The sequence below is a fragment of the Lytechinus variegatus genome, chromosome 11 (assembly GCF_018143015.1).
Source record: "Lytechinus variegatus isolate NC3 chromosome 11, Lvar_3.0, whole genome shotgun sequence".
Classification (NCBI taxonomy): Eukaryota; Metazoa; Echinodermata; class Echinoidea; order Temnopleuroida; family Toxopneustidae; genus Lytechinus; species Lytechinus variegatus.
The window spans coordinates 5,657,760-5,683,888 of NC_054750.1; the positions used below are offsets into that span (position 1 = coordinate 5,657,760).

A 26,129-nucleotide genomic window follows, 5' to 3' on the forward strand; every position below is an offset into this window, starting at 1 on the left:
TTATTGATTTTCAGTGAACTGATGGTATCTAACCCCATATCTATTATAGTCAGGCTTTCGGAATATGCAGAAATCTCAATTTTGAAAATTGGACTGAATAAATAAATTGTTCAAACAGATGCATTAACGGATGTATTATTTAACTAGGGTAGCTACCTCCAAGCTAAATGCTGAGTGCCAAGCTAGAAAGCAGAATAATCTATTTTTAAAAGTCTTTGGGATGATTCAGCTGGGGATAGAACCTGTGACTTTCCAGTTCATGAGGCATGTGCTCTGCCACTGAACCACCAAGCCTGGTACATCATCGCTGAATAGCATCATGCATATTTTTGTACTGTCCTTAGTTGAGTTTGAAACCAATCATAGTTTTTAGAGCTAATTAAGCTTTTGATTTCAAGGCACCCTCCCCCTTCCCTCTGGGTCCGCCCCTTGCAATATCATCCGTGGATGTTGCAACATTCGCTACTGTCTTTTTGTATAAATCAAGCCCTTTGAAAAGTGGTATTTACCCGGAAAGAAAGCTAAGCTTGTACAGTGACCACCAAAACCTTGAGATCACTCTTTAAGAACTTCCCATCCAGTAGTATTGTGTCAATCCAAATTACAGGAAGCATTTCTCTGTAGAAGGTGTAATTTAATGAAATCTTTACACGCAAACGTCAGTCTGACATTCCTGCCAGTGAAATTGATACAAAGTGATTTGTAGAGCGAAAATGTCATCATGGAGAGAGAAAAGGATAAAAGTGAATAAGGTCTAAATGATTTTATATGCATTCAACATTTAGGAAAGTGATTTTGAATTTAGGGTGAACTTTTTAATCTTATTCTATTGTGCTTATGATAAGTTATTTTTGACCAATCAGGTTTCACTTTGCATTTGTGGTGTCCTGATGTGAGAGACATGATACAGAAGACAACTGATAAGTTAATATTTAAGGCAGTGGGGAAGTAGAAACGTGCATAAAAAAGGGGGAAAAAAGGCAAAAACAATCGAAATGATGGGAGATGGAAATATTCCTAAGAGGACCAGGGAAGAAGCATGTTTATTCAATTAATATTGACTATTCGATCAAGTTCTTTGCCGTAAGATGTCACAATCTAATTGGAGATAACACGCAAATGTCGGCATTGGTCGGGGAAAAGGAGTAGGTTTGTAAAATTTCTTTTTGGCAAAGCACTCGGTCTTGGGAACTGTGAACAGCTGGTCTCACTAAGACAGAAGAGATTAAAAGAGGAAGATCTGATTTTCCTCTTCCTTTGTCGCTGCTAAGATTGAATGGAGATAGATGAAATTGGAAGAAGCAGGAGAGAGAGACAATAAAGTAATGGATGGGAGAGAGAAAGAGAGAGAGGGAGATAAGAAAGACAGATAAAAAGAGGGGGAGGCAGATAGAATTATAAAGAGGGAAAAGGAGAGAGAGAGAGAGAATGGTGGGGGTAGCAGGAGGAAAAAAAAAGAGATGATGGTATGTAGACTTGAATGAAAACACAGTAAAAACCCAATATGTTTAATATAAATGAAAGTAGTTTAGAAAGAAGAAAAGGCAGCTATGTGCAACAAAATAAAGATTTGAGTGAAAATTATTGTACTTCTTCAAATAGCTTTTTTCACTTTACCATTTGGAAACTTATTCAAACCATAGACCTTAAAACAGTGATTGAATAACTAGCCCCCCCCCCCCAAAAAAAAATAAAATGAAATAAAAAAAAATAGTTGGAGTAGGCTATATTTTCTAAAGGAGAACCATCATATCTGTGCAACCATCAAATAGGCACCAATTTATCAGGCAATGCACTTGAAGTATTTGACCTTAAATGGTTCTTCTGCTCTTTTTCATACAAATTACTCATTAATTTATTAATTACCTTCATATTTCAGATAATTGTGTATATAGAAAATTTCCTGTATCTGATATGACTAAGACATACCAAAAATTAAGCGGTTGAAAAATCTGACATCATCGTCTGCAAATTTCCAAGGTGAAAGTGAAGAATAATTGATTTTATTACAAAATGTAGAAAAACAAGCAAAATCTGTAAAGTCGGTAAGCAATTTATAGTTTGATTGACAGTGCAATCCTATTGATTCATCCCTGCGAATAGATGATATCCCGCCGACTGATGTTCGTTTTAGTTCGTAAAAGGATGAGGTCTCTCGATAGATCCCGTCGAGCGATTAGCGCCCTGTGGTTTCCATCGTGCCGAACAAGGATACATCTAATTTTGCGAGACTTGCCAAGAATTACTGGCGGCTTGTCAACCTGTTCGAAGCAAGGACAGGAGAATTAATTATTTTATGCTGGTTATTCCTCTTCCTTCCAAACGAGATCCAACTATTTTTTATGGTAGTGGGGTGTAGGGTGAAGGTGGCCACTAAAAAAAATTATTTCTTTATGTGTATGATTTTTTTAGACTATTATTCATAAAAGGTAAATATCACAGCATTTGAATATAAACATCAAATATTAAATAATTAATTCTTTATTTCTAAATAGATATCATACTCATTAAAAAAAATCATGTGTTGATGGTCAAAGGGGGGGCTAAAATAGTATCTTTTCTTATCATTCCTCATGTCATCATTATCTTTGTAGATCCGTGCTACAGGAGGACTTCTTAAATTCCTGGAGAAGAAGAGGATTGGCGTGGAGTTGGAACAATCTGGTGTGAATAGTCCGGTTCTCAACATCAAATCATTCTCCCTGTAAGTTTTAAAAAAGAGATTAATAATGATAACATACTCCCGGGAGGGGGGGTACTCGACCAAAAAAGTGGTAGGGGTGTGCCGCGGGCGAGACAAAAAACGGGGGCCTTGGAGCAGGCTTATTGTAAAAAGGAAGGTCCTAGGAACGGGCTTCGGAACTACAAATATTTATGAAAACGGGGGTCCTTGGAACGGATTGCCAGTGTGTGAGTGCGTATGCATCCCTATGGAACGGACATGCGTGCATGATGCAGCTAGCCCAGGGGCACAGCCGCCGGGTGCACTCTCGCAGAAGCAATGGTCCGACAGCGCTCTGCAGCCGCTTTTCACCAAAATTGCAGCTCATTGTAGCAGATCAATGCGACCGGAACGGCGTAACAAAAAATATGCGAAGCTTTGGAGCGGATTTCTTTCTTCTTTTTTTCTCGATTAGAAGAAACTGTTATGCTTTGGAGCGGCTTTCTTTGTTCTTTTTCTCAATAAGTCAAAAATGCTATGCCTTGGAACGGAAATTTGAGTGTAAAAATGGGGGTCTCCTCCGCGGCACATACCCACTATGCATTATATACTGAGTGCCCCCTCCCCCCCTGGGAACATACTGTGTCGTATTCTGAACTTGGGTTTAATTTTACCTGTGGTCTAAACTTGCGGTTCAACTATGGAAAGCCAGTTATGACACAAATCTTTGAGAGTCCAGGACCTCGTTGCATAAAAGTTGGCATTGTGGTAACGTTATATCCAATGGTAACATGCATGGAATCCTTGATTCTGATTGGCTGTTGATCAGCATTACCATGGTAACCACTAGCTGGCAACATTGCCATAATAGTAACTTTGATGCAATTTTTCAGAACTTTTGACAATCATATCATTCATAACTGTCTGGGAATGGTTATTTTAATAGCTTTCCTCACCATCAAAGCATGAAAAAAGAACAAAATGAGCATAAGAAAACATACAATGCAAACATATTTTCAGCTTTCCATAGTTTCAGCACAGAGTTAGACTATGGCCTAATTTAAATTGGATTGCAGAATACAGGTTCTTGTTACTGGGCTGTAAAAATCTTGTAACTTAAAATGTTAGAAAAAGCTTGATTTAAGAGTTCTGACCTACATGAAGTAGCAACCTTCTCTTCGATGGAAAGAGTTCTTTACAGGAATTTATATGAGACTTCTTTTGATCAGACAATATGAGTTTGCCACCATTGTCATATTTCTGAATCTTTTTAAACCTGCCTTCATTAGAACATGTGAAACAAAAACCCTGTGATAGAATTTATCAAGTGTCTGTGATATTTACTAACAACTGTTATAAGCTACCAAAAAGCCTTTATCTGATTGGCCGAGAGAAATTGTCTGAATATCGCTAACTAAGGTGCTTCATGAAAACCTCTCCGAATCTCAACAAACAGCAGAACAGCTAGTACAGGTACTGTATAATCATGATAATGTGATATGATGTAACATGAGAAAACATGCTTTTTAATTATACCAATCATGAATATTTACCTGCTTTGGATAAACTTTCAGTGATCTATGGAACTTAACACATTAAAAAATATATATAGATAAAAATAATGGAAATAAGCCATGACTAAGAAAGATAGTAAATACAGCTAAGGTGGAATGGGAAACAGGGGAGGGGGGGGGGGGGGGCAGGGATCACATGCACTTTTAAAGTTAAGTTGAAATAGAGTTGAAGAGCAAATATGGGAGTAATGAATTGATGGAGAATTAATTTCACAACCATTGTTTCCTTCTTTTTTAATCCCAATATTTAGGAAATTGAGTCAAAACCAACTTCTGAAATTGATAACTATTCAATGTTTTTATTATTTTGGCAACTTCCAATTTTCAAAAAACCTTGAACTACTCAACCTTACCGTAGTTCTGTGAAATAATTTCACTTTGCAATGCTAATCTATTTTCATACTTTGAGTCACTCGTGTTGCAAACATTTGGAATTTAGATACTAAATATTTAGTATTTTGTACTTGTACTTTTTAATCTTAAGTAAACTTTAATCTTGAAATCATTTTACTCTCAAAATTTGGGACTCAAATAAATGTAAAAATGTAATTATTGCATGCTATTTTAAAGTTTTTCTAATTTTTCAAAGAGTAGTTCTGGTGTTATTTTACGAAGTTCAGCCTCTTTATAAAACTTTACAATCAAATCAGAAATGCACTAAAACCTTGAATAATCAAACAAATGATCTAAATATCTACATCTGGGGGGCGTTTCATGAAAGGACTTGTCGGACATTTTATCTGACAAGTCCCATTTTATCCGACAGTTACCATAGGAACAGTGCCTTACAGCCAATCAAAATCATGGAAAGATGTCAGATCTGATAACTTGTCGGATGAAAATATTGATGAAACGCTCCCCTGATTTTATTATCAGGTTGGAACCATCGGATTGTATTTGAGTTGCGTTTGATCACAAATAATGAAGTGATATATGCATAGAGCTTTGTGAGAGAATTAAACAGGGTGACAGATTGATAAAGAGGAGGTACTGAAAAAGATGCATTGAAGTTAAGAGCTATGAAAATCTTTAAAAAATGAAGAATAAAATGTGGTTATGATCAGATGATTGCATGCTATCTACTTATTCCACCAAGTTCAACTGTTTTTAGAGCAAGGCTTGTTTCTAATTATCTCTACAGCATTGTGACATGCAGTTTATGACAGTTCATCATCCTGTCATCTTTCAAAAGCTGTCTTCTTTTTTTTTATTCCGAAATCCCAGAGTGGAAAGTTATTTCTGACTCGCGGAACTTCCGCATCATTCTTGACCACCAACAAAGTTTCCTTCCAGTGCTATAGGAACTAGTGAGTCAGGAACGTCCATGAAATTTTCATTATCATATGGACATAAATAGATGTGATGGCAACATCAACAACAATAACAAATGAATTTGGTAGAAGTAGTAGATTGTAGTAGAATTAGAAGGAGGAACATGATAATTTAGAAAGAGGGAGAGGAGAAGAACATGAAGGAGGAGGGGGAGGAGAAGAAGAAATAGGAGGAGGAGGGGGAGGAGAAGAAGAAATAGGAGGAGGAGGGTGGGGGCAAGAAGGAGAAGTCTGCATGTCTCTCTTCCTTTCATTATATCTCTCTTTTTCTTATTTTCCACAATATTCCATTTTGTACTCTTTTACACTACTCTTTTCAACCTCTCCTAGATTACCATTTCTATCATCTTCTCTCTTCTTTATTCTTACTCTTCCATATTTTTTTTCACTTCTATTTTCTTCCATTTAGTATCAGTTCTCTCCTCTTCCCATTTGCATGCCCATAAAAGTGGTATTCTTTATTTATTTTTTTGTTATCTTCAGCTGCCATCATGGTCATAAACATTTATTTTATTTCATTGAGGTGAGAAAAATTGTTTTTTTTATCCCAATTACCCATTTAGTTAGTCTGAATTCACACTGATTAGTTCATCATGTTCACGAGTTGGCGCGTCATCCATGCCACCTATCCTGTAGCTGTATACATCTAACCTTTACCTTCCTTCCAGGATGCATAAAACATCTGGGGACATCATTCTTTCTCAAACTTTTGTTTCTTGTTTTAATCCCCATCACTCTAATAGATCTGATTCTTCCATTCAGAGGGAGACATTTGAGATTAAACTATCAATTATACGTCTTGATAACATCGTATTATAGGATACATGCCCGGATACATGTTACCGTAGGTTTCTTTCCACCTGTCAAAGTGACATTAGGGGAGTGTTTCATGAAACGGGTAATCAGTGATTTTCACTGGATATTGTTACAAGCTACTGCAAATCCTTGCGTCTTATTGGCTGAGAGCAAGTTAGTCAGTGAAAATCATTGCCAAAACTTTTCTTGAAATGCTCCCGAACTTGTGGCTCCCGGTCTTCTCTGTGTTTTTTTTGTAGATGGTGAATAATACTTTTATAAAATGAGAGGGGTTTTTTTTTAATGCCTGTTGCCAGTCATTATATTCCATGCTTTAGATTTGTTTAAAAGTTATATCTTATTCACCATGCTTACAGAAACAGTGGAAATTATCCCAAGTAATTTAACAATAAACATTCCGATGCACTGTAAAAAATGAAGTGCTAATTTAGCACTTACAGTGCTTTTATAGTGACTGCACTAAGAGTGCTGATTTTTTAGTTCAAATTTAAACTAGAAAATCAGCACTCGTAGCTAGTGCAGTCACTATACAAGCACTGTAAGTGCTAAATTAGCACTTCATTTTTTACAGTAAGATTGACTTTTTTGAAGAAAAAAAAATTACCATAAAACTCAGTATTCCAGTGAGACAATCACTGCTTTGTCACTGTTTTTGCTTCATTCTAGCTTTTAACACTGCATTGTAGCCTTTTGTAATAGAGTGGAACTATGAACTATATCATTGTAGATGAGCAGTATAGAGCTAGAAAACTGCACTTTTTCAAGTTTGGTTGACTATGTAGGCCTAAATATGATTCCCTAGTTTGCTTAATTTTCATTAGGTGTCAATATCATTTTATTTCAAACATAAACTGGATTATATATTTATTTTGTTTTGTTTAAATCATTTGTAGGTTGGCATGTTCATTTTTGTAAATTTTTACAAAGGTGCTCTGCATTTTAACAATCATTCAATGACAAAAAAGTTAGATAAATTAATGTTATTCATTATTATGAATTTGATGATTCAAAAAAAATTCCTGTGGGTTTGAAGATGGCTAAAATAAACCAATCTTCGCCCAAAAAAGTCGGTTGCATCGTGGGCAAGCAAAAGACGGCAGTGGGGCAGGCACAGCGATGGTGCTTGCTCAGTCTTTTTGACACTGGCGTTTTTGTTCTTGCTTGTCCACACGTCTGGACTCGTAGCCTGACACACCAGCCATAACCTTGGTGCACCAGGCTGAATGGTCCTTGGCTAATTCCTCCCAGGTGTCGGGGTTTATGCCACAGCACTTCAGGGAAACTTTTAGAGAGTCTTAAAAGTGCTTCCTCTGACCCCCATGAGAGCGCTTGCCTTCCATTAGCTCATAGAGAAGTCTCTTTGGCAGATGCTCATCGGGCCATTCTGTGGACATGACCTGCCCATCTGAGCTGGGCAAGGAGGTCCTAATCTTCAAATTCGTCAAAATTGAAATATTGTACAATTCAGACAATAAACAAAAAGAAATAGTGAGTGAGTGACATCATCGACTCTCTCATTTGGATGTTACTGGCTCGTTCATATAGCTATTTTGTTGAAAATAAGCGAAACTTTGAAATGTCATAACTTTCTTATTTTACATCCGATTTTGATGAAATTTTCAGCATTGTGCTTGTCTGATTTTTGTGAATTGATTCAAATCAACATTTTCCTGAGGTGGACTTGACCTTTAAAGATAACATACATACAAAATAAAACATTTTATCGATAATGTAATGTAATATTTTTGAATTTGTTTTAAAGTAAAATTTTAATAATCAAAGACAATAGCAAAATATTGATTAGATTGTATGGGGAAAAGGGACATGAAAAGAGATGGGTGCATAAAAAGTCGGTATACCAGAAATAAGAATAGCCAGAGACAAACAACGAAAAGGATACTATTCAAAATGAGATTTTAATATATGAAATTATCTGAAATGCATAACAAAAAGCGTACCCTAAAGAGTTTATAATCTGAAATTTTAAAGTATATGTATCCAATTAATGCAAGAATTTTTTCTTGTGGATATCAATTGCTTATGAGTTCATCTTACCTTCCAACTCTCAAAGGATTTGTCTAAGTCTAAGGTTATGAACTTTAATGTTCGATAGCGTGACTCAACGAATGACAGTGAAAAGGGGGCAGGGTGGAATAGAGGCTATTTAATTCTGGTTAAGTCGTTGCGAACTCCAAGCCAAGAGGAAAGAACATAGCGTGTGGAGGAGATTAATGTCGGTAATTTCATTCAGAAATTTGTGCTAGTTTTTTCTCCCCTTTTTTCTTCTTATTGGTAGTAAAGGATTGCTTGGTTTCGTGTGAGATGCGTAGGAATCCGTTATAAATCATTTCCGCGTTGTCACTCATCACACGAAGGAGAGGGAAGCCCCGTTGGGATGTTTGGGCAGCTTGGCTAACTCTTCTTTAATAAATCATTTTCCTCCAGTGTGTACTTTCCCCTGTATATCTCTCTTTCTCTCTATCTCATCATGTTCATCTCTTGCTTCTTCTATTTTTTGACCCCCTTCCATGATACGGTATATCTATATCATTCTGTCAATCCAATCATATCCCCCTTTTCTCTCTCTTGCTTTGTTCTATTTCTTTGACCCCTTCCCTGATATACAGTATCGTTTATTTATTTATTTGTTTATTTATTTATTTATTTACTTATTTATTTACTTATTTCCTTATCTATTTATTTGTTTATTTATTTATTTAGTTAGTTAGTTATTTTTTTATTTATTTATTTATTTTCTTGTTTATTTATTCATTCATTTATCTATTTTTATTTATTTATTTATACATTTATTTTCTTATTTCATTCTTTCTTTATTCGTTTATTTATTTATATATTTATTTATTTACTTATTTATTCATTCATTCATTCATTTATTGTAACCTGTTTTTTAGAGTATCCGTTCAGTTTGATACAAACATATGTATTTAATTACACAAATACGAATAAATAAAATTTTCAATGAGAAAAATAAAATCTTTGGTCATATATAAATTTATCTTTCCGTACTGTTTTTTTTTCCACTTTAGTTTTTCTTCATCTCGTCATCTCTTTCTTTGTATTATCACATCTCTATAATGATAATCTCTCTCATTCAAAAAATTATCTTATTATATCCATTATTCTCTGACATTTATTGTAGTCATTAAGCTAAAAAATAAATATAACAATGAGATAGGATTTATGATATCTTGGTGCAGAAGTATTGAATTTTCTTTTGCAAGCATAAGTGAAGATGTCTTTTCTGAAGATAATACAATGGCAAGGACATAATAAAATAATTGCAATGTTCATAACTGGGGATGATCTTGAGTTTGACAATAATAAGCAGGTGCTTAAAGTAGAATTTGTAATAACTTTGAAGAACACGTTGAGACAGTATATATATACATTGCTTGACATTTCTTTCTTTTGTTCGTTCGTTCATTCATTCTTTCTTTCTTTCTTTGTTTCTTTCTTTCATTCATTCTCTCTCTGTTCTTATTTTTTCCCCTCTCCACTCTTTCCCGCTGTCTTTCTTTCTCTTTTCCATCAACCATTGTTCCTTTCTATTCTTCTCTGTTTCTCTCAATTTCTCTTTCTATATCTCTTGTAACATTTCATCTTCCTGTGTTAACATATTCCCCTTCCTCTTAGTCTCCCCCTCTCCTTCCTACACTTTCCCCCACACTCTTTTCTCTTGATCTCTCATCACTTTCATCACCTAAACTCCTCTCCTACCAAAAATCCCTGCTTCTTTCCCCTATCTTTTCCCTACAATCCTTCTGTCCATCTTCTCCCACGACCACCCACCCATCAATTGTCAATGCTACCATAACTTAAACCATGGAAAAGAAAACCCCATCTCTGGAAGGGATGGATGAGGGGTTGACAGGCTGGAGAGAGAGGAGAGAACCCAATGTTATGGGTCATTTCCTAGCTGCCATTCATCATCATCACTAAAATATGAAGGGAAGTCCCCACTGAGATTGAAGAACCCTTCTGCCAAATATACATCCTAAAGTCAATGTCAAAAGGAGTTTACTCTCCATTAAGACCTGACACTTATCCCCTTGTGCATCAGAACAAAAGACATCTCATCACTTTGCGCTGTTTTTTTATGCATCTTTTGTGGACTTTCCTAAATCTATTGTCAACTTGTCAACAGATTGAGATAGTTAATCTGTATTTTATGTCAGAATTCATTTCATCCCCTCTCTCTTGTTATTTCTGTAATCATAATTACACTGCCATCGCTTTGAAAGGGGATGACCCTTGTAATATTCACCCCTCTTGTGATTGGTTCAGAAGAGTAAATGTATGAGGTGTGTGAAGTGGTGAAATGTCAAGATGCTTGCTCTTTCCTTGTAAAATTTTTTCTTGATACTAGTTCTGCAAACTTTTCATTAAACAATGAATCTTTTATTCTCTTTTTTATTTCTATATTCCTATCTATCATACCTCTCTGTTGCAATTTCCACCCCTTTCATTTTGCTCTTACTTCATTTTCCAACTTTCATTTCTTTTATTTTCTTGCTTCTCTTTTCTTTCTGTTTGTTCTCTTTATTCTGATTTTCTCCCCCAACTTCCTTTCACTTTCCTCCTCTCTCTTTCCTGCATCAATTTCCCCTTCTGCCCCCTTTTTTTATTCCCTATTTCTCTGAACATACCCCTGTTGTAATAAAGTATTTTGAATGAAATAAATGAATAAATCTCTGTTTTCTTTTATCTCCATCCATCTCACCCCCCCCCCCTGAATCTTTCTCTCTCTCAGGTCTGATATGGTAAGCATTGATATGAATACCTACAGCAGTCTACAGATCTTCCAGAAAGAGAGTCATCCATCTGTCTATAAGTCAGGTGGTAGTGGTTCCAAAGAGGGACTCAGTCTATTTGGTAGGTTTCACCAGTCTATTTGGTAGGTTTCACCTTATTTCTTATTTAATATCTGTAGTATCTGATTTAGTATCTGATTTGTAGGTTTTTCACTTATTGACCTCATGTATTCATTTCGTATTTCTTCTTTATTTCCACCAACCTTTACTTCAACAATCAATGTACAATCAATCAAGGGCGGGTCCAGGATTTTCCAAAAGAGGGGAGGGCACATTTTCCTGAGGAAAATATGAGCAAACAAAAAAGTTTTTCACCAAAAAATTTAAGGTCATTTTGTCCAGGTAAAATTTTACAAGCAAAAAAAATTAAATGAATAAAAGAGGTTAACACCTAAAATTTCGGGTCATTTCATCCATGTAAAGTTTGACAAGCAAAAAAAAAGTACAGGTCCTCACTTGTGTATAAAGGACATGTTCCCATTAAAAATATATGCCATGACATAAAAAAGGGGGGGTGCACATTTGTGTTAGAACAGCATATTTACATTAAATATTTTGATTATGGTATGAAATAGTTTTAGTCACAGTAGCAGTTTTTGCATGTACACGTTGCATGATTAAAAAATGATTGTTAGCATGAGTCTTACAGAAGCTGCTGGAAAAATGGCTCAGATATCAAATATGTTAAAAAGACAGTAAAAACGAAGATTTTTTTCTAGGATATGTCACTGATTATGTTTTTTAAATATTTGTTATCTTACTGCTCCCCTTCTTTGTGTTTCAGATGGGAAAATTCATAAATTTGTGATGTAAATTGACACAATAATTTGAAGAAGTCCTTACAATTAATCAATTTACTAATTACACCAATGATTTATGTGATGTTTAGGGGTCTTGAACAGAACAAGATCAGTCATTGGGCGTAGGCTGATGAGGTAAAAATGTTTGGTCTTTTTGTTTTTAATTTCAGTTTCACTTTACTTTTTATTATTAATAAGTTTGTAGATATATTTGTTTTGTTATCAATTTGATCTCCTCCCTTTCAAAATATGACACTTTACTTTTTATTATTAATAAGTTTGTAGATATATTTGTTTTGTTATCTATTTGATTTCCTCCCTTTCAAATATGATGAGAAGATAATTACATTCTATTCAAAATTCTTTGAAAATTTCCTTAGTCTATTCACCTTGTTTTTCTTCTCTATTTCATCGTCATGAATAATTGTTAATTTGCTTTATCATTTGCAATTGAAATTCCTTGTTACATCTTTTGTGCTGTTTTCTTGAACAGTTGACTTTAAGGTGTTTATTTAATTTTATAACATGATTTTTATTTTCTTTCTTCACAAAATAAAGTCAAAGGCCTGTATTCTGAACTCAGTTTAAATTCAACCTTGGTTTAAAGTTGTGGTTTAACTATGTATGGATAGCCATTTGTGAGATAACTATAGTACATGTTCAGTTTACTAACTCACATGACACTCAAATCATTCATAACTGCTGGAAATGATAACTGAAGTATTTTTCTTCATTATGAAAGCAAATCGAAACAAAACCCTAATCATATGAAATATACAATGTAAACAGAATTTTTAAGTTTCTGGCTCCCTGTAATTTTAGCACAGAGTTAAACCGTGGTCTAAGTTAAACACTTCAGAATGCGGGCCAAAATCTTTGGCAAAGGATACCAACCATAGATTTGAGCGGAAATTTGAGTATGTAAAGGGGGTTGTATGCAATGACATACCTTTCTCCCCTTGTTACTATACTTTTATTCATATATTTTTAAAATTTGTTTTTATTGTACAAATTTTTCAAACCAGCAATGCATGAGTCAGTTAATTTTGCTTCTATCTCATGTCAGGCTAATTGGTTTAATAAGGATATGGTATTTTCAATTTGTTTATGATGAAAATAAATTTGCTTCTGGTTTTTCACTAAAACATATTGGCAACTTATCTTCATCAAAAACAGTTGCTCAATACCGCTGTCCTAACAGCTTGGCAGATATTCAAATGAGAATACTTTATTAATCTTTTCCCAGTAAATAAGAATTAAAAAGCAAAAGGAAGAGAGAAAAGGTGAAATATTAAAAAAAAAATTGAAAGCAGACCTTCATTGAAAAAATTACTAGTTTTGCCAGAAAACAACTTTTCATGCGAGCATGGCATTAATTTAAGTCGGGTCAGAACATTGATCTGAGGTCAAGACTATTGCCGTGTGCAAAGCAAGAAAAGACCATTCCATACCATGGAATAAAATGAAGATCACAACTATTTGAGAGCAGACTTTCATTAAAAAATAATATTTTAAGGGCAGAGCCACTAGTACATAGAGCACATTCCTATATTATATCACAAGAGAAAAATAAATAAATGGGGGTACCACTAAAACAAGTCTTTAAGGCCAATAATGATAATAGTAGGCATTTATATTACACCATCTGTCTAGAAACAATTTATTCCGAGGCACATTGTTATACCAGCTTTAGCTCAAGCTGCGTTTCAGCACTCATACATTCAAGGAATTAATGCTGGGTACCCATTCACCTCACCTGGGTCGAGCGCAGCGCAATGTGGATAAATTTCTTGCTAATGGAATACATGCCATGGCTAGGATTTGAACCCATGGCGCTCTGTTTGAAAGGCGAGAGTCAGAACCACTCACGACACGCCCACACTATGAGAGAGAGGCCAACTTCAGTAGGTCATCAATGGCCATGACCTTCAATGATTTTGTGTCGTTTAAAGGACATACACACCACCAGTCTTGTATAGCCCCACCTCATGGTCCTCAGCTACTGAAATCTGGCCAGGTGTTTAACCCACATTGCATCATTCTGAGTAGTGTAGTCTTGTGATAAAGACCCACTTGAATAATGATACATTGATTCATTACTCTGGATATTCATATTGCCTAAATTACATTATGTTACCAAATGGCAAAACAAGTACTTTTAGAGATGTTGTGGCTCAATGGATAAGTCTCCGGACTGTGAACCACAAGGACCGGGGTTCAAATCCCACTGCAGCACTAGCGTCCTTTGGCAAGGCGTTTATCTACATTTGCCACTCTCGACCCAGGTGTAGTAAATGGGTACCTGGTAGGAAGAAATTCCTTAGAATGCTCGATGCTCCCGATCAGGAACCCGGTAGCCGTGCTAAAGCCGGGGTAATAGTATGCAGCGCTTAGAAACATTCGTATTAAGCGCTATATAAATGTTGCATATTATTATTACTTTTCCTCTGAAAAACATTTCAGTTTCTCTATTCAAATTAATTAACAGCCAATTTATTCCTAGGGCGAGTCAATAAAATATGTATTCCAACCCCCTATGTGTGGGACCTCCATGAAGTTTTCTGTGTCTGATTTCTTGTTCTTTTGACAGTCTGTAATGTTCTCAAAGGATTGTGACTTGGTCAGTTTATAAAGTGAAGTGAGACTTGAGAAAAATGGGGGTTGGACGTACAAAAAGGTTGATCATTTTATGAAATTGCTCTCTATATTATTGATATATATCTCAAAAATTATATTTTAATACTAGCTAATTACAATAGTCAATGAGAAACCACACAAACTTCTACCCCCTTTTTTTAAGCCCTGTAAAAGAACTCTTTTACACATGGATAGAAATAAGCCATAAAGGAGTCACAAGAAAAGCCAAACTTTTCAAAACAATGTTGCAATCAAGAATTAAATAGCGTTTATGGGTAAAGAAATAAAAATTGATAGTTAATAGTTTAGGAGGCCAAATCAAGTAGCTTGGCTGACTCAAATCACTTGTTTGATTTCTTCCCTGCCATTCTTTGTCACGTACGTCTCGCATCATCTTCACACACTCAGAGTGACTCTTTGATATGAGTCATGCTTCATTCATTAGTGTACTTCCCTCAATTTTAATGAGTGGGACTAAGGGCGAGTGGATATCCCCCCATCATGGCTCATACTGCCAAAAATTACCCTTCCTCCCCCCACCTCGGAGTCTGTAGCCTTCATCTCTAGACCCCAATTGATTAGAAATTGATTTCAGCACATCTTGTTTTGTCTACATTTCTTTTTTTATTTCAAATGATATAGAATGAACAGTCTGATTCAGCCCGTTTACATTTATTCATTTTATTTGTTTGACTTGTATTTGATATTCAATTGTATTGGATGTTCTCTACTTTTGTTAATTGTCAAAAGCTTTTTCATTTTCTTTCTATTTTTTTTTAGCTCGGGCCTCATTCTCTATAAAAATCATGTCCACCCATTGTTATGTTGCAAACAGAAGAAATACCGGTAGATTATCCACACATTATTTGAGATTGTATGAAATAAAGTATTTTCAGTTCTTGGCGTATTTAATGCAATTTGGATATGAATGTATGTCCTTGTGCCTACGATGACTTCTTTGTGAAAATAGTGGAAAATCTGCCATATATGAATGTTGTGTGTTATATATGCTAACAGAGATTAGAAGCGAGAATAAAAGATGTTTTTTATGAAGTATTTAAGACAAAATGCGCTTTGAAGATGATTTTTTGTTTTATTACTAGTGATCTGTACACATTCATTTAAAACAGATTTTAGAAAGATTTCCATGCATTATTTTGGACAATAGATGGGGTAGTTCAAAATAAAGATACGATGGTTATCATTATTTCCATTTTTTTCTAACTGCGCTCCAATAAAGGTTTTATGCATCAGTAAAATTTAAAGAAAAAAATATTCTTTATCACATGACAATTTATTGATCATTCATTAGGTACCATATTTGGTTGCAGAACAATAACATATCATGAAAATACCTGTGATTTTTTTCAATGCTTTTACAAAAATACTACTTCTGAGAATGGTGCTATAGACATTAAAGAGGCTGCATATGGCATTATTCGGTGATTATGTTCATATTAAGATTTTGTATCAACTTTTTAAATGGATATTTATAGCATACATATTTTTATCGAAATTGTGCAGTGAACATTATGTAAAACTTTTTGGCATGATGCTCAATTCAGGACAGTTGTACATGACTGTAATTTTTGGAACAAGAGGTGGCGCTGTTTATTTTTAGAGGATGGTCTGTCTCAATTTATCTTTATCTCCTTCATTTCACTTTACTTATTTTATCAATGTAACAAATGCAATGCCATGCCATTAACAAATACCCCCCCATGCAGAAATGTCTGCCTTGATCAAGGTTGATTTTTAAATTATCTTTATTTTTCATTGTATGTATTTGAGTTTGAATTTGTTAATGATTGGAATTTTGTTGAGTAGATTCATTGAAGATTAAAGTTGTTGAAATTCTAATGTATCAATAAGTTTTTAGACATATTTTGATCTTGTGTCAATGCTATTGAATAAATGATCCACCAAGCTATTTGTTTTTCCTTTTTGATGTTTCTATTTATTTGAGTTTTTATAAAATTTCAATGTTTTAAAACAATTTCTCATATTAATGGATATTATGAATGAATAAAATTAAATCATATAATAAAGTAATGTGGTATGAATGGTTCTCACTTGCAAATGCATGCTGCTCTTATCTACATTATTAACCCATTGCTACTGGAACCTGGGGATCCCTGTAGAAATCCTATGAGAATCAAAGAATTCAGTAGTCAATAAGTTAATTTCATGAACATGATTCATACTTTTTATCAGACTGTGGTTCTTGCGTCCATCTCGTAATCTTGACCTTCTTCTGAAGCGACAGGAAGCAGTTTCTTTCTTCTTGAATCCAAGGAATGCAGAGGTCACTGGATCACTTCAGAATTGCCTCAAGAATATCAAAAATGTTCCGGTAAGTAAAGAAAGTGGTTTACAAGGGAAATCAGGGGAAATTTTTCCCCGAAACACTCTAAAGAGCTCTGGAAAATGCAAAAAGTAGCCCTGGAAAATCCCCATTCATTGCTGTGTTAAAGCTTTGCCAAAATCAAAGAGTTAGGCTGTAGGTTGTAAAAAGTAACCCTAACCCCTCCCCCCTCCCATTATGATCAACTAATTTTTGTTTCCCAGGGATTATACAACCACCAGTGATATATTGAATATATTATTATTTTAATGATCTTTTACCAAGCCCCTTTATTGCCTTATTCTTTTAAGGGGCCCATGCATTAAAAATCTAATCCAATTCAAAAATGTTTTTATGACTCTTATTTTTTTGTAATATATTATTATGTAAATTTATATCATGCACAGATTGCACAATGGTTTTTGTCTCACCTGCATAGCAGAGTGAGACTATAGACGCCGCTTTTCCGACGGCGGCGACGGTGTCAACATCAAATCTTAACCTAAGGTTAAGTTTTTGAAATGACATCATAACTTAGAAAATATATGGACATAGTTCATTAAACTTGGACATAAGGTTAATCAAGTATCACCAAACATCCTGCATGAGTTTCATGTCACATGACCAAGGTCAAAGGTCATTTAGGGTCAATGAACTTTGGCTGATTTGGGGGTATCTGTTGAATTACAATCAAAACTTTAAAAGTTTTTGGATCTGATTCATGAAACTTGGACATAATAGTAATCAAGTATCACTAAACATCCTGTGCAAGTTTCAGGTCACATGATCAAGGTCAAAGGTCATTTAGGGTCAATGAACTTTGGCCGAATTGGGGTATTTGTTGAATTACCATCATAACTTTGAAAGTATGTTGGTCTAGTTCATAAAACTTGGACATAAGAGTAATCAAGTATCACTGAACATTCTGTGCGCATTTTAGGTCACATGACCAAGGTCAAAGGTCAATGAACTTTGGCCATAATGGGGGTATCTGTTGAATTACCATCATAACTTTGCAAGTTTATTGATCTGCTTTTAAAAATTGGACATCACTCAATATCCTGTGCAAGTTTCAGGTCACATGATCAAGGTCAAAGGTCATGTGAGGTCAGTGAATTTTGGCCACATTGGGGGTATTTGTTGAATTACATGTACCATCCTATCTCTGTAAGTTTATTGGTCTAGTTCATAAAACGTGGAAATAAGAGTAACCAAGTATCACTGAACATATTGTGCGAGTTAGAGTAGTTTTCAATGTCAGCACTGCTGCTATATTGAACCGCGTGATGCAGGTGAGACGGCCAGAGGCATTCCACTTGTTTAAGATTTTAGTTTCCTCTAGAGGGGATGAGACCGCCCTCCCTAAAGGCTGTCATATAAAATATGAAATTCAAAGGGGGACACATTCCTCTTTATAATTGCAAAATTGCAAAATGTTCAAATTCAAAGGGGGACACATTCCTCTATCCCCCAGGATCGCTGCTTATGCTATATAGTTTGTATTTGAATTGTTCTTAACCTAGTAGATATTACATTCTTTCAAACTTGATACATATTTGGAAGAGAATGAATAAAAATGAATATTAACTTGAGTTGTGACTTAAATGCCAGCTCAGTAGCAATGTATTTGTTTAGCTGATATTCAGTCATTATCAGGTTTAAGGTAACCCCTACAAAAGTAAATGAATAAAGAAGATTACCAATGCAATGGGGAATGTAGAAAAACCCCAAACAACACTGAATTTATAATTGCAAAATGTTGTTGTTATTGTTGACGATACATCACTTAAAATTTTCTTGATTTTTCTTTTTTTTTCAGAGAATTTTCAAACAGATGCAGCAAGCCCAAGCCTCCATGACAGACTGGCAATCCCTATATAAGGTAAAGATAATCGTATTGTTACCATGGTGATTTATATATTGTATGATAACAAAAGTTTTATAAAGACATGCTTCTGATAATCTTATGTTAAAATGATATTATATATTGTATGATAACAAAAGTTTTATAAAGAAATGCTTCTGATGACCATCCACACTATCAATAATACACAGTGATTGTAATAAGGATGATGCTAATTTCACTAGCAACAATATTAACTTGTTGATAATTGGATTCTATTTTTCCCATTGGTTTTGTACAAGGGTCATCTATTCTAGTAGGCAATGGGTTAACCTTTTAAAGACTGGCGGATAATGCTTAACATTCTATTCCCATAGACCTCTCCCAGTCCACATTAATGCAAGCTTACTCTCAAACAGGTTAACATGTTGTATAAAGTAAAGATTTTATTCATTTTGTTCTCCTTACAATAACTTTTAATCTCATTGCTCCCACAGACAGCCTACAATGCCATCAATATAGCTGAGATTTGCCGGGCGCAGAAAGTTGATGTGCCCATTTTCAAAAAGGTAGTATGAAGTGTGATAGTTGACCACATTAGTCAGATCGTGCGAAGAGGACGCGCACTCCTGCGTATTGATCAACTAGATTGCGCGTTGCATATCATGAAGGCGTTGGCATTGTAGTGCGACTCTAAGTCATACTTAAATCTTTGTGAAACATCCCCCGGTATTCTTCCCTTTGTTGTAATTCAAACCTCTTGGGGTGTTTCATGAAACACAAAGTCAGTGGTTTTGAATGACAAATTTGCCCTGAACCAATCTGAATACAACAATTTCTGTAACTTATGGAATTAGTCAGTTAATATCACACACTACTCTTATATGCCTGGATAAATTTTATCCATGCATTTATTATTATCTATGGATAGTCTACTGTAGCTCCAATCTGTATTAGAAAAGGTTGGGTTTATGAGCACACTTGGTGCTCAATTGATTTTTTTTACCATCAAAGAACTGGTAAAGAACACAGTAGACATATCAAATATGCGATGTATTTTTTCCTTCCTTTTCGGATTCCAATAGTTATATGACAGAATTGAACCATCGCCTAAATTAAACTATATAGAGAGCGTTTCATGAAAGGACTTATCGAACGTTTATCCAATGGTTGTCATAGTAACAATGCTTATTAGCCAATCAAAATCAAGAAAAGTTGTTAGATCTGAATACAGACAATTTACCATTATGATAAAGCATTGGAAATGAAAATTCCATCAAAATATTTGTATTCACATCCATTATAATTTTGTTGATATGAAATGATTTAATTATTATTGATTGATCAGATCTCCAAAGCATTCACCAATGATGTTCACCATGTTGCTGCAGCCATAAGTCAACTGGTAAATATATACCGGTACTTCATCGGGGCCCCGTCTTGCAAAGAGTTACGATTGATCCAATCGAACGTATCTCTATGGAAATCCACTAGTGTCATAATTTTTTTCTACAGGAAATTTGCAAAATGTCCTTGTAAAACAAAGGAGAATACACCAATTGTCAAGAAATCAATGAATTTATGGATATACATTCATATCTTAATATTTTTTAAACAAACATGCATTTTAGATGTTGACTTTGCTGGCTTTCATAGTTAAATTTGATTGGATCTATCACAACTCTTTGTAAGATGGACCCCTAATTCCAACTTTTGTACTATCATTTAGAATGACCAAAACACTATTCAATTGATTGATTGTAAACCAGTTGATGTTTGGCCATGAAGATTTCACATATTACACTGAAGTAGATTTCTTAACTCCTTTAGATTTAAACTATCTGAATAAAGTACTACAGGTGTCTCCATGTCATATACTTAGCTGTTACTCTCATCCATGACAAGCCTTTCCACCTCGAACTTATCTAAAATGCACATCTAAACATCTTTTTTATTTATTTAACCATAAATGCAAATTCTATTTGAAAAAAAAAATTATATTGGGAAATATTCTACTTTTTGAAATATGTTTTGATGAATAATGCTGCATCAGTATATTTAATTTAATTTTACTCCATTTATTTCACATTAAAAACCATACAGAAAAATTACAGAAAATCAAAAAATTACAAATAAAAAATTGTTCCGTGTACAAAATGACACACAAGACCTCATTTATCAATGTATCAATAACTTCCAAGAATAAGTAAATTTCACAAAGTTGTTGGTATGCTCATTGTTTGTGTGTTGACTTTTATTTATTTATTTTTAAAGGTTGACTTTGGAGAATCATTTGCGCAAAAACGATTTGTCGTGAAACCGCATGTTGATGAGGAGCTTGATCAGAGTAAGCATGCCACTAGCATAGTCCAATAATTTACTTGAATTTCTTTTATTATGCACCAGTACATCAAATTCATGTCATGAAATATAATTTTTTTATGTTAGGTACATGTAGAAAATCTCTTTGAAGTGCATTGATGAATGTATAACTCCCATAGCATTTGTTTTGGAATCTCAGTTTTTTTTTTTCAATACATTGTACATACATTCTTATGTCTGTAGGGGGTAAGGGGCGATCGATTGCTGTGAGTGTGGGTGCATCTGGCCACCCTCTTTCAGGAGGACAAAACCAGATTCATAAATTTAGATTGATGATAATGATGATGATGGTAATGATGATGGTGATGATGATGGTGATGATGATGATAATGATGATGATGTTGATGATAGTATTAATGACGATGATGATAATGATGATAAAGATGATGATGATGATGATGATAATGATGATGATGTTCATGATGATGGTTATGATGATGATGATGATGGTGATAATGATGGTGATGATGATGATAATGATGTTGATGATGTTGATGATGATGGTAATGATGATGATGGTTATGATGATGATGATGGTGATAATGATGGTGATGATGATGATAATGATGTTGATGATGATGGTGATGATGATGATGGTGATGATGATGATGGTGATGATGATGATGGTGATGATGGTGATGATGATGATGATGGTAATTATGATGATGATGGTGATGATGAGGAGGAGGAGGATGTTGAGGAGGATGATAATGATGATGATTGATGTACAATCTAGGAAAGCGGACATACAGTACTCTACCAAGCTTGATGACGACCGTAGCAAGGGAAGAACTTGATAGACTTGGATCGGACGTAGAAGAATGTTCCATCATATATGTACCTCAGGTAGATATTTAGATTTTGTTTCCTTTGAATGTAGTAGTGAAGAAATATCCCACATCTAACTATGAAGACAGAAAATACATCGCCATTATATAACACAAATATGTAAATTAAATAGAATCTGAGGATCAACTAGCACTTTTTATCAAATATTATAACTGAAGATTGTGATATGGGAATTAATTGTGTTTTAAAGAAATGATACATCAAATTTTTCATTTTCAGCTATTAAATAATTGTTCACAAAACAAAATATTCACATGATAATAAACAGAAGTGCTCTGTTAAGGGTCTTGTTATTTCTCCAGTCATTGTGAACTACAATTTTTTTTTAAGTTCAGATTTGAGTGACTCCATGGGTCATTTTTCACGTAAAGTAATTTACCGTAAAGATCCCACACAATTTAAAATCATAGTTTCTCTTTGACTTTTATGTTGTTATGCCTCTTAATTTAGTATAATTCATCGTACTCTTCATATTTTTTACTACATGTATTTAACAGCTTGGATATCTGTTGGCTTTACCATGCACTAAACACATGGCAGAAACCAAGGATTTCACAATTGAAGGCTTGCAATTCATGGTAAGTCTATCTATGAAATTTACAACAATGTTAAAGCTATATTTATGGAAAAGGAAACATTTGCACTATAACAGACTATTACAAGCTGTTTAGGTGCCAATTATTGCTATAAACCTTTTTTTAAGAAGAATTAAATAAATACGAGAGAATGTGAATGGACCAATTAGTTATTTTCAGATGTAAATGAACCATTAGCTATCTTCAGATGTCAATAAACCCTTAGCTATCTTCGGAAGATGTTAATAAACCCTTAGCTATCTTCAGATTTAAATAAACCTTTAGATATCTTCAGATGTAAATAAACCCTTAGCTATCTTCAGAAGATGTTAATAAACCCTTAGCTTTCTTCAGATTCAAATAAACCTTTAGCTATCTTCAGATGTCAATAAACTCTTGGCTATCTTAAGATTTAAATAAACCTTTAGCTATCTTCAGATGTCAATAAACCCTTAGCTATCTTCAGAAGATGTTAATAAAACCTTTGCTTTCTTCAGATTTAAATAAACCTTTAGTTATCTTCAGATGTCAATTAACCCTTAGCTATCATCAGAAGATGTTAATAACCCTTAGCTATCTTCAGATTTAAATAAACCTTTAGCTATCTTCAGATGTCAATAAACCCTTGGCTATCTTTAGATTTAAATAAACCTTTAGCTATCTTCAGATGTCAATAAACCCTTAGCTATCTTCAGAAGATGTTAATAAACCCTTAGCTATCTCCAGATTTAAATAAACCTTTGGCTATCTTCAGATGTCAATAAACCCTTAGCTATCTTCAGAAGATGATAATAAACCCTTAGCTATCTTCAGATTTAAATAAATCTTTAGCTATCTTCAGATGTCAATAAACCCTTAGCTATCTTCAGAAGATATGAATGAACCTTTAGCTATCTACAGATGTAAATAAACCCATAGCTATCTTCAGAAGATGTGAATAAACCCTTAGCTATCTTTATAAGATGTGAATGAATCCTTGGCTATCTACAGATGTGAATGAACCATTAGCTATCTTCAGAAGATGTCTTTAGACCCTTAGCTGTCTATAGAAGATGTTGACACACCATCTTCGGAAGATGTCAATAAACCTTTAGTTATCTTCAGAAGAAATTTTTAATAAAACCTTTGTTATCTTTACATGGTGTCAATTAATTAACCCTTGGCTTCACATGAAAGTTGATAACAGATGTTCTTCAACTTTTGAGAGCACTGTATGTTGGGAACCTAAATATCACTATGGGGATGTCATCCAGTGGTTATGACTCTCGTCTTTCAATCTGAGGGACCTTGGTTCGATTCCTAGCCATTGTGTGTTTTCCTTCAAGAAATTTACCCACATTGTGCTGCACTCAACCCAGGTTAGGTAAATGGGTACCCAATAGGATGAAATTCCTACATTGCTTCAGCGCTTAGGTAGCCAAGCTAAGGCCGGGTTATCATACTAGCCGCGTTCACTGGGAGACTAGTTTTCAGAAGTGACGTGGCTACCCACGGTAAATATACTGTTATTATCATTGTATCTATATTTTCCTGTTTGATTCTTTTTTTTACAGTTCATGTCCAACAATGTTGTTCATTACAAGAGTGCAAGAACAAGAGGTATGATTTTATTTAGAAGTAAGGGGGTAATCCCATAGAGTATGTGGTCCTACCTGGGACTCATTGGACCTTCCTGACATGATCCATTTCTGTTTTCTGATAAAAAATAATGGTTTGGGCAGTTTGTGAAGTACAGGTACAAATGGAGAAAAATTGATTATTTTATAGAATTGAAGATATAGACAAATTTATGTATTTTGAAGTAATGGCAAAAATAGTAAACCCTCTGGCCCGTATTCTGAAGTCGGGTTTAACTTAGACTCAGGTCTAACTCTGCTAAAATTATGGGAAGCTAAAAATTTGCTTACATTGTTTGGTTCTTATGTTTACTGTGGTCTTTCTAATTCTTTAATGATGAAGACAATCATCTTACATATGCCTCGCAGACAGTTAAGAATGATTTGAAAGTCAATTCAAAGCTAATTTATTAAACATCTACTGTTTAAGATTCATGTCACTATTGGTATCCATAGTTAAACCACAACTTTAAACCAGAGTTTAAATCAAACCCGAGTTCAGAATACGGACCTATATGTATACCATCATTTACCCACTATTTTTTTAGTGCTGTATGTGCTTGCCTTGTTACCAAATAAATGAAAATCTGCATACAAATGTGTTGATGAATATATCATTCTCTTTTGTTCAGCCCTTGACGTCAAGTTAGGCGACACCCATTGTGACATCACAGACCATGAAACACAGATCATGCATCAATTACAGAATGATATCCTTCGCAAGTCACAGGTCTTCTATGCTATCATGGACTATGCTGCTGAGCTAGACTGGTAAGTAACACAGGGGGGGGGTACTTAGAGTTGGCTATCATCCAAACTTAGTGGAGAATATGGACCTAAGTTTAAGGCCAGTCTCTAAAAAATGGGGCCAGGAACCCATGCTTAAGGTCAGTATCTAAAAATTGGGGCAATGTTTTGGGATTTTCCAGCATAAAACCATATCCCATGTTTATATAGTTATGGAGTTATATATTTGCTTAATGTGTATAATCAATCATAAAAATTAGACCCACGATCAATTGCTAAGCTATATTGTGACGGAATCACTAAAAAATAAACTAGCAAAACTTACGTAACAAACAAAGTGTGACGTCATAATGCACCATTTTTGATAGCGTCTTTTAGTTAGTACTTTCTGTTGTGACGTAGCACTGGTCATGGCTACTTCTGGTCAGAAACCATTAGCAACGCGCCTAAATTGCGTAATCAATAAAATGCGCGTTCCATTTCTTGCCCCATAAAAGTTACTTTTTATAACGAAAATTACCATTGATTCAGATAAAGATTTGTTGTGCACATTGCCAAGATTAGCGTTATTTTGAAAGACATATTTTTCCGGACAAGTGGGCAAACCTTTCAAGGGATGATGTACCTATGCAACAGGTGTTCAGCAGGTTATACCACCCGCTTTCTTTTGCATTGCCACCTAGAGAATGAACACGGAATTATACTCACGTATAAATGTGAGTACTGTAACTACGAGTCAGTGTCAATTGGAGGAATGAGGAGGCACTACTCCAGAACTGAAAACCGATCTCCAAAAGAAGCGAAGGCTTGTAACTTTACAGAAGCATCAGAGAGATACCTAAAGAAGAACACCGAAAAGAGAAAGTGTAACTCTATTGTAATAAAGGTACCATCAAAAGTCATCAAGCCATCCCCTAAAGCGACTCCAGCTTGTATTGATCTAGAACCGGTGTCACCATTTAATGACTCTGATGAGGAAGATCCAATTGTACATACTTCCCCTGCCGCTGCACATTCTCCTTCTCCACTTTCTTCCGCTTCGTCCATTCCCCCAAGTCCTACTGTCCCCAAGTCCCCTCCTCCAGCTTTGGTACAACCCCCTCCACAGACCCCACCCAGGA

General features: G+C 34.7%; 1 protein-coding gene across 1 annotated transcript in view; it reads left to right on the top strand.

The window, feature by feature from the left end:
- The first annotated feature begins 266 nt into the window (after window positions 1–266).
- LOC121424178 (mutS protein homolog 5-like) overlaps window positions 267–26,129 on the top strand; it is a 35,676-nt gene continuing 9,813 nt past the window's right edge. The window contains exons 1-13 of the mRNA XM_041619788.1: window positions 267–296; window positions 2,595–2,704; window positions 11,155–11,276; window positions 12,105–12,150; window positions 16,867–17,005; window positions 18,816–18,878; window positions 19,337–19,408; window positions 20,188–20,244; window positions 21,114–21,186; window positions 21,958–22,067; window positions 22,568–22,648; window positions 24,199–24,244; window positions 24,894–25,032. Of these exons, the coding sequence (XP_041475722.1) occupies window positions 267–296; window positions 2,595–2,704; window positions 11,155–11,276; window positions 12,105–12,150; window positions 16,867–17,005; window positions 18,816–18,878; window positions 19,337–19,408; window positions 20,188–20,244; window positions 21,114–21,186; window positions 21,958–22,067; window positions 22,568–22,648; window positions 24,199–24,244; window positions 24,894–25,032 (1,088 nt within the window). The remainder of the gene's footprint in view (window positions 297–2,594; window positions 2,705–11,154; window positions 11,277–12,104; window positions 12,151–16,866; window positions 17,006–18,815; window positions 18,879–19,336; window positions 19,409–20,187; window positions 20,245–21,113; window positions 21,187–21,957; window positions 22,068–22,567; window positions 22,649–24,198; window positions 24,245–24,893; window positions 25,033–26,129) is intronic.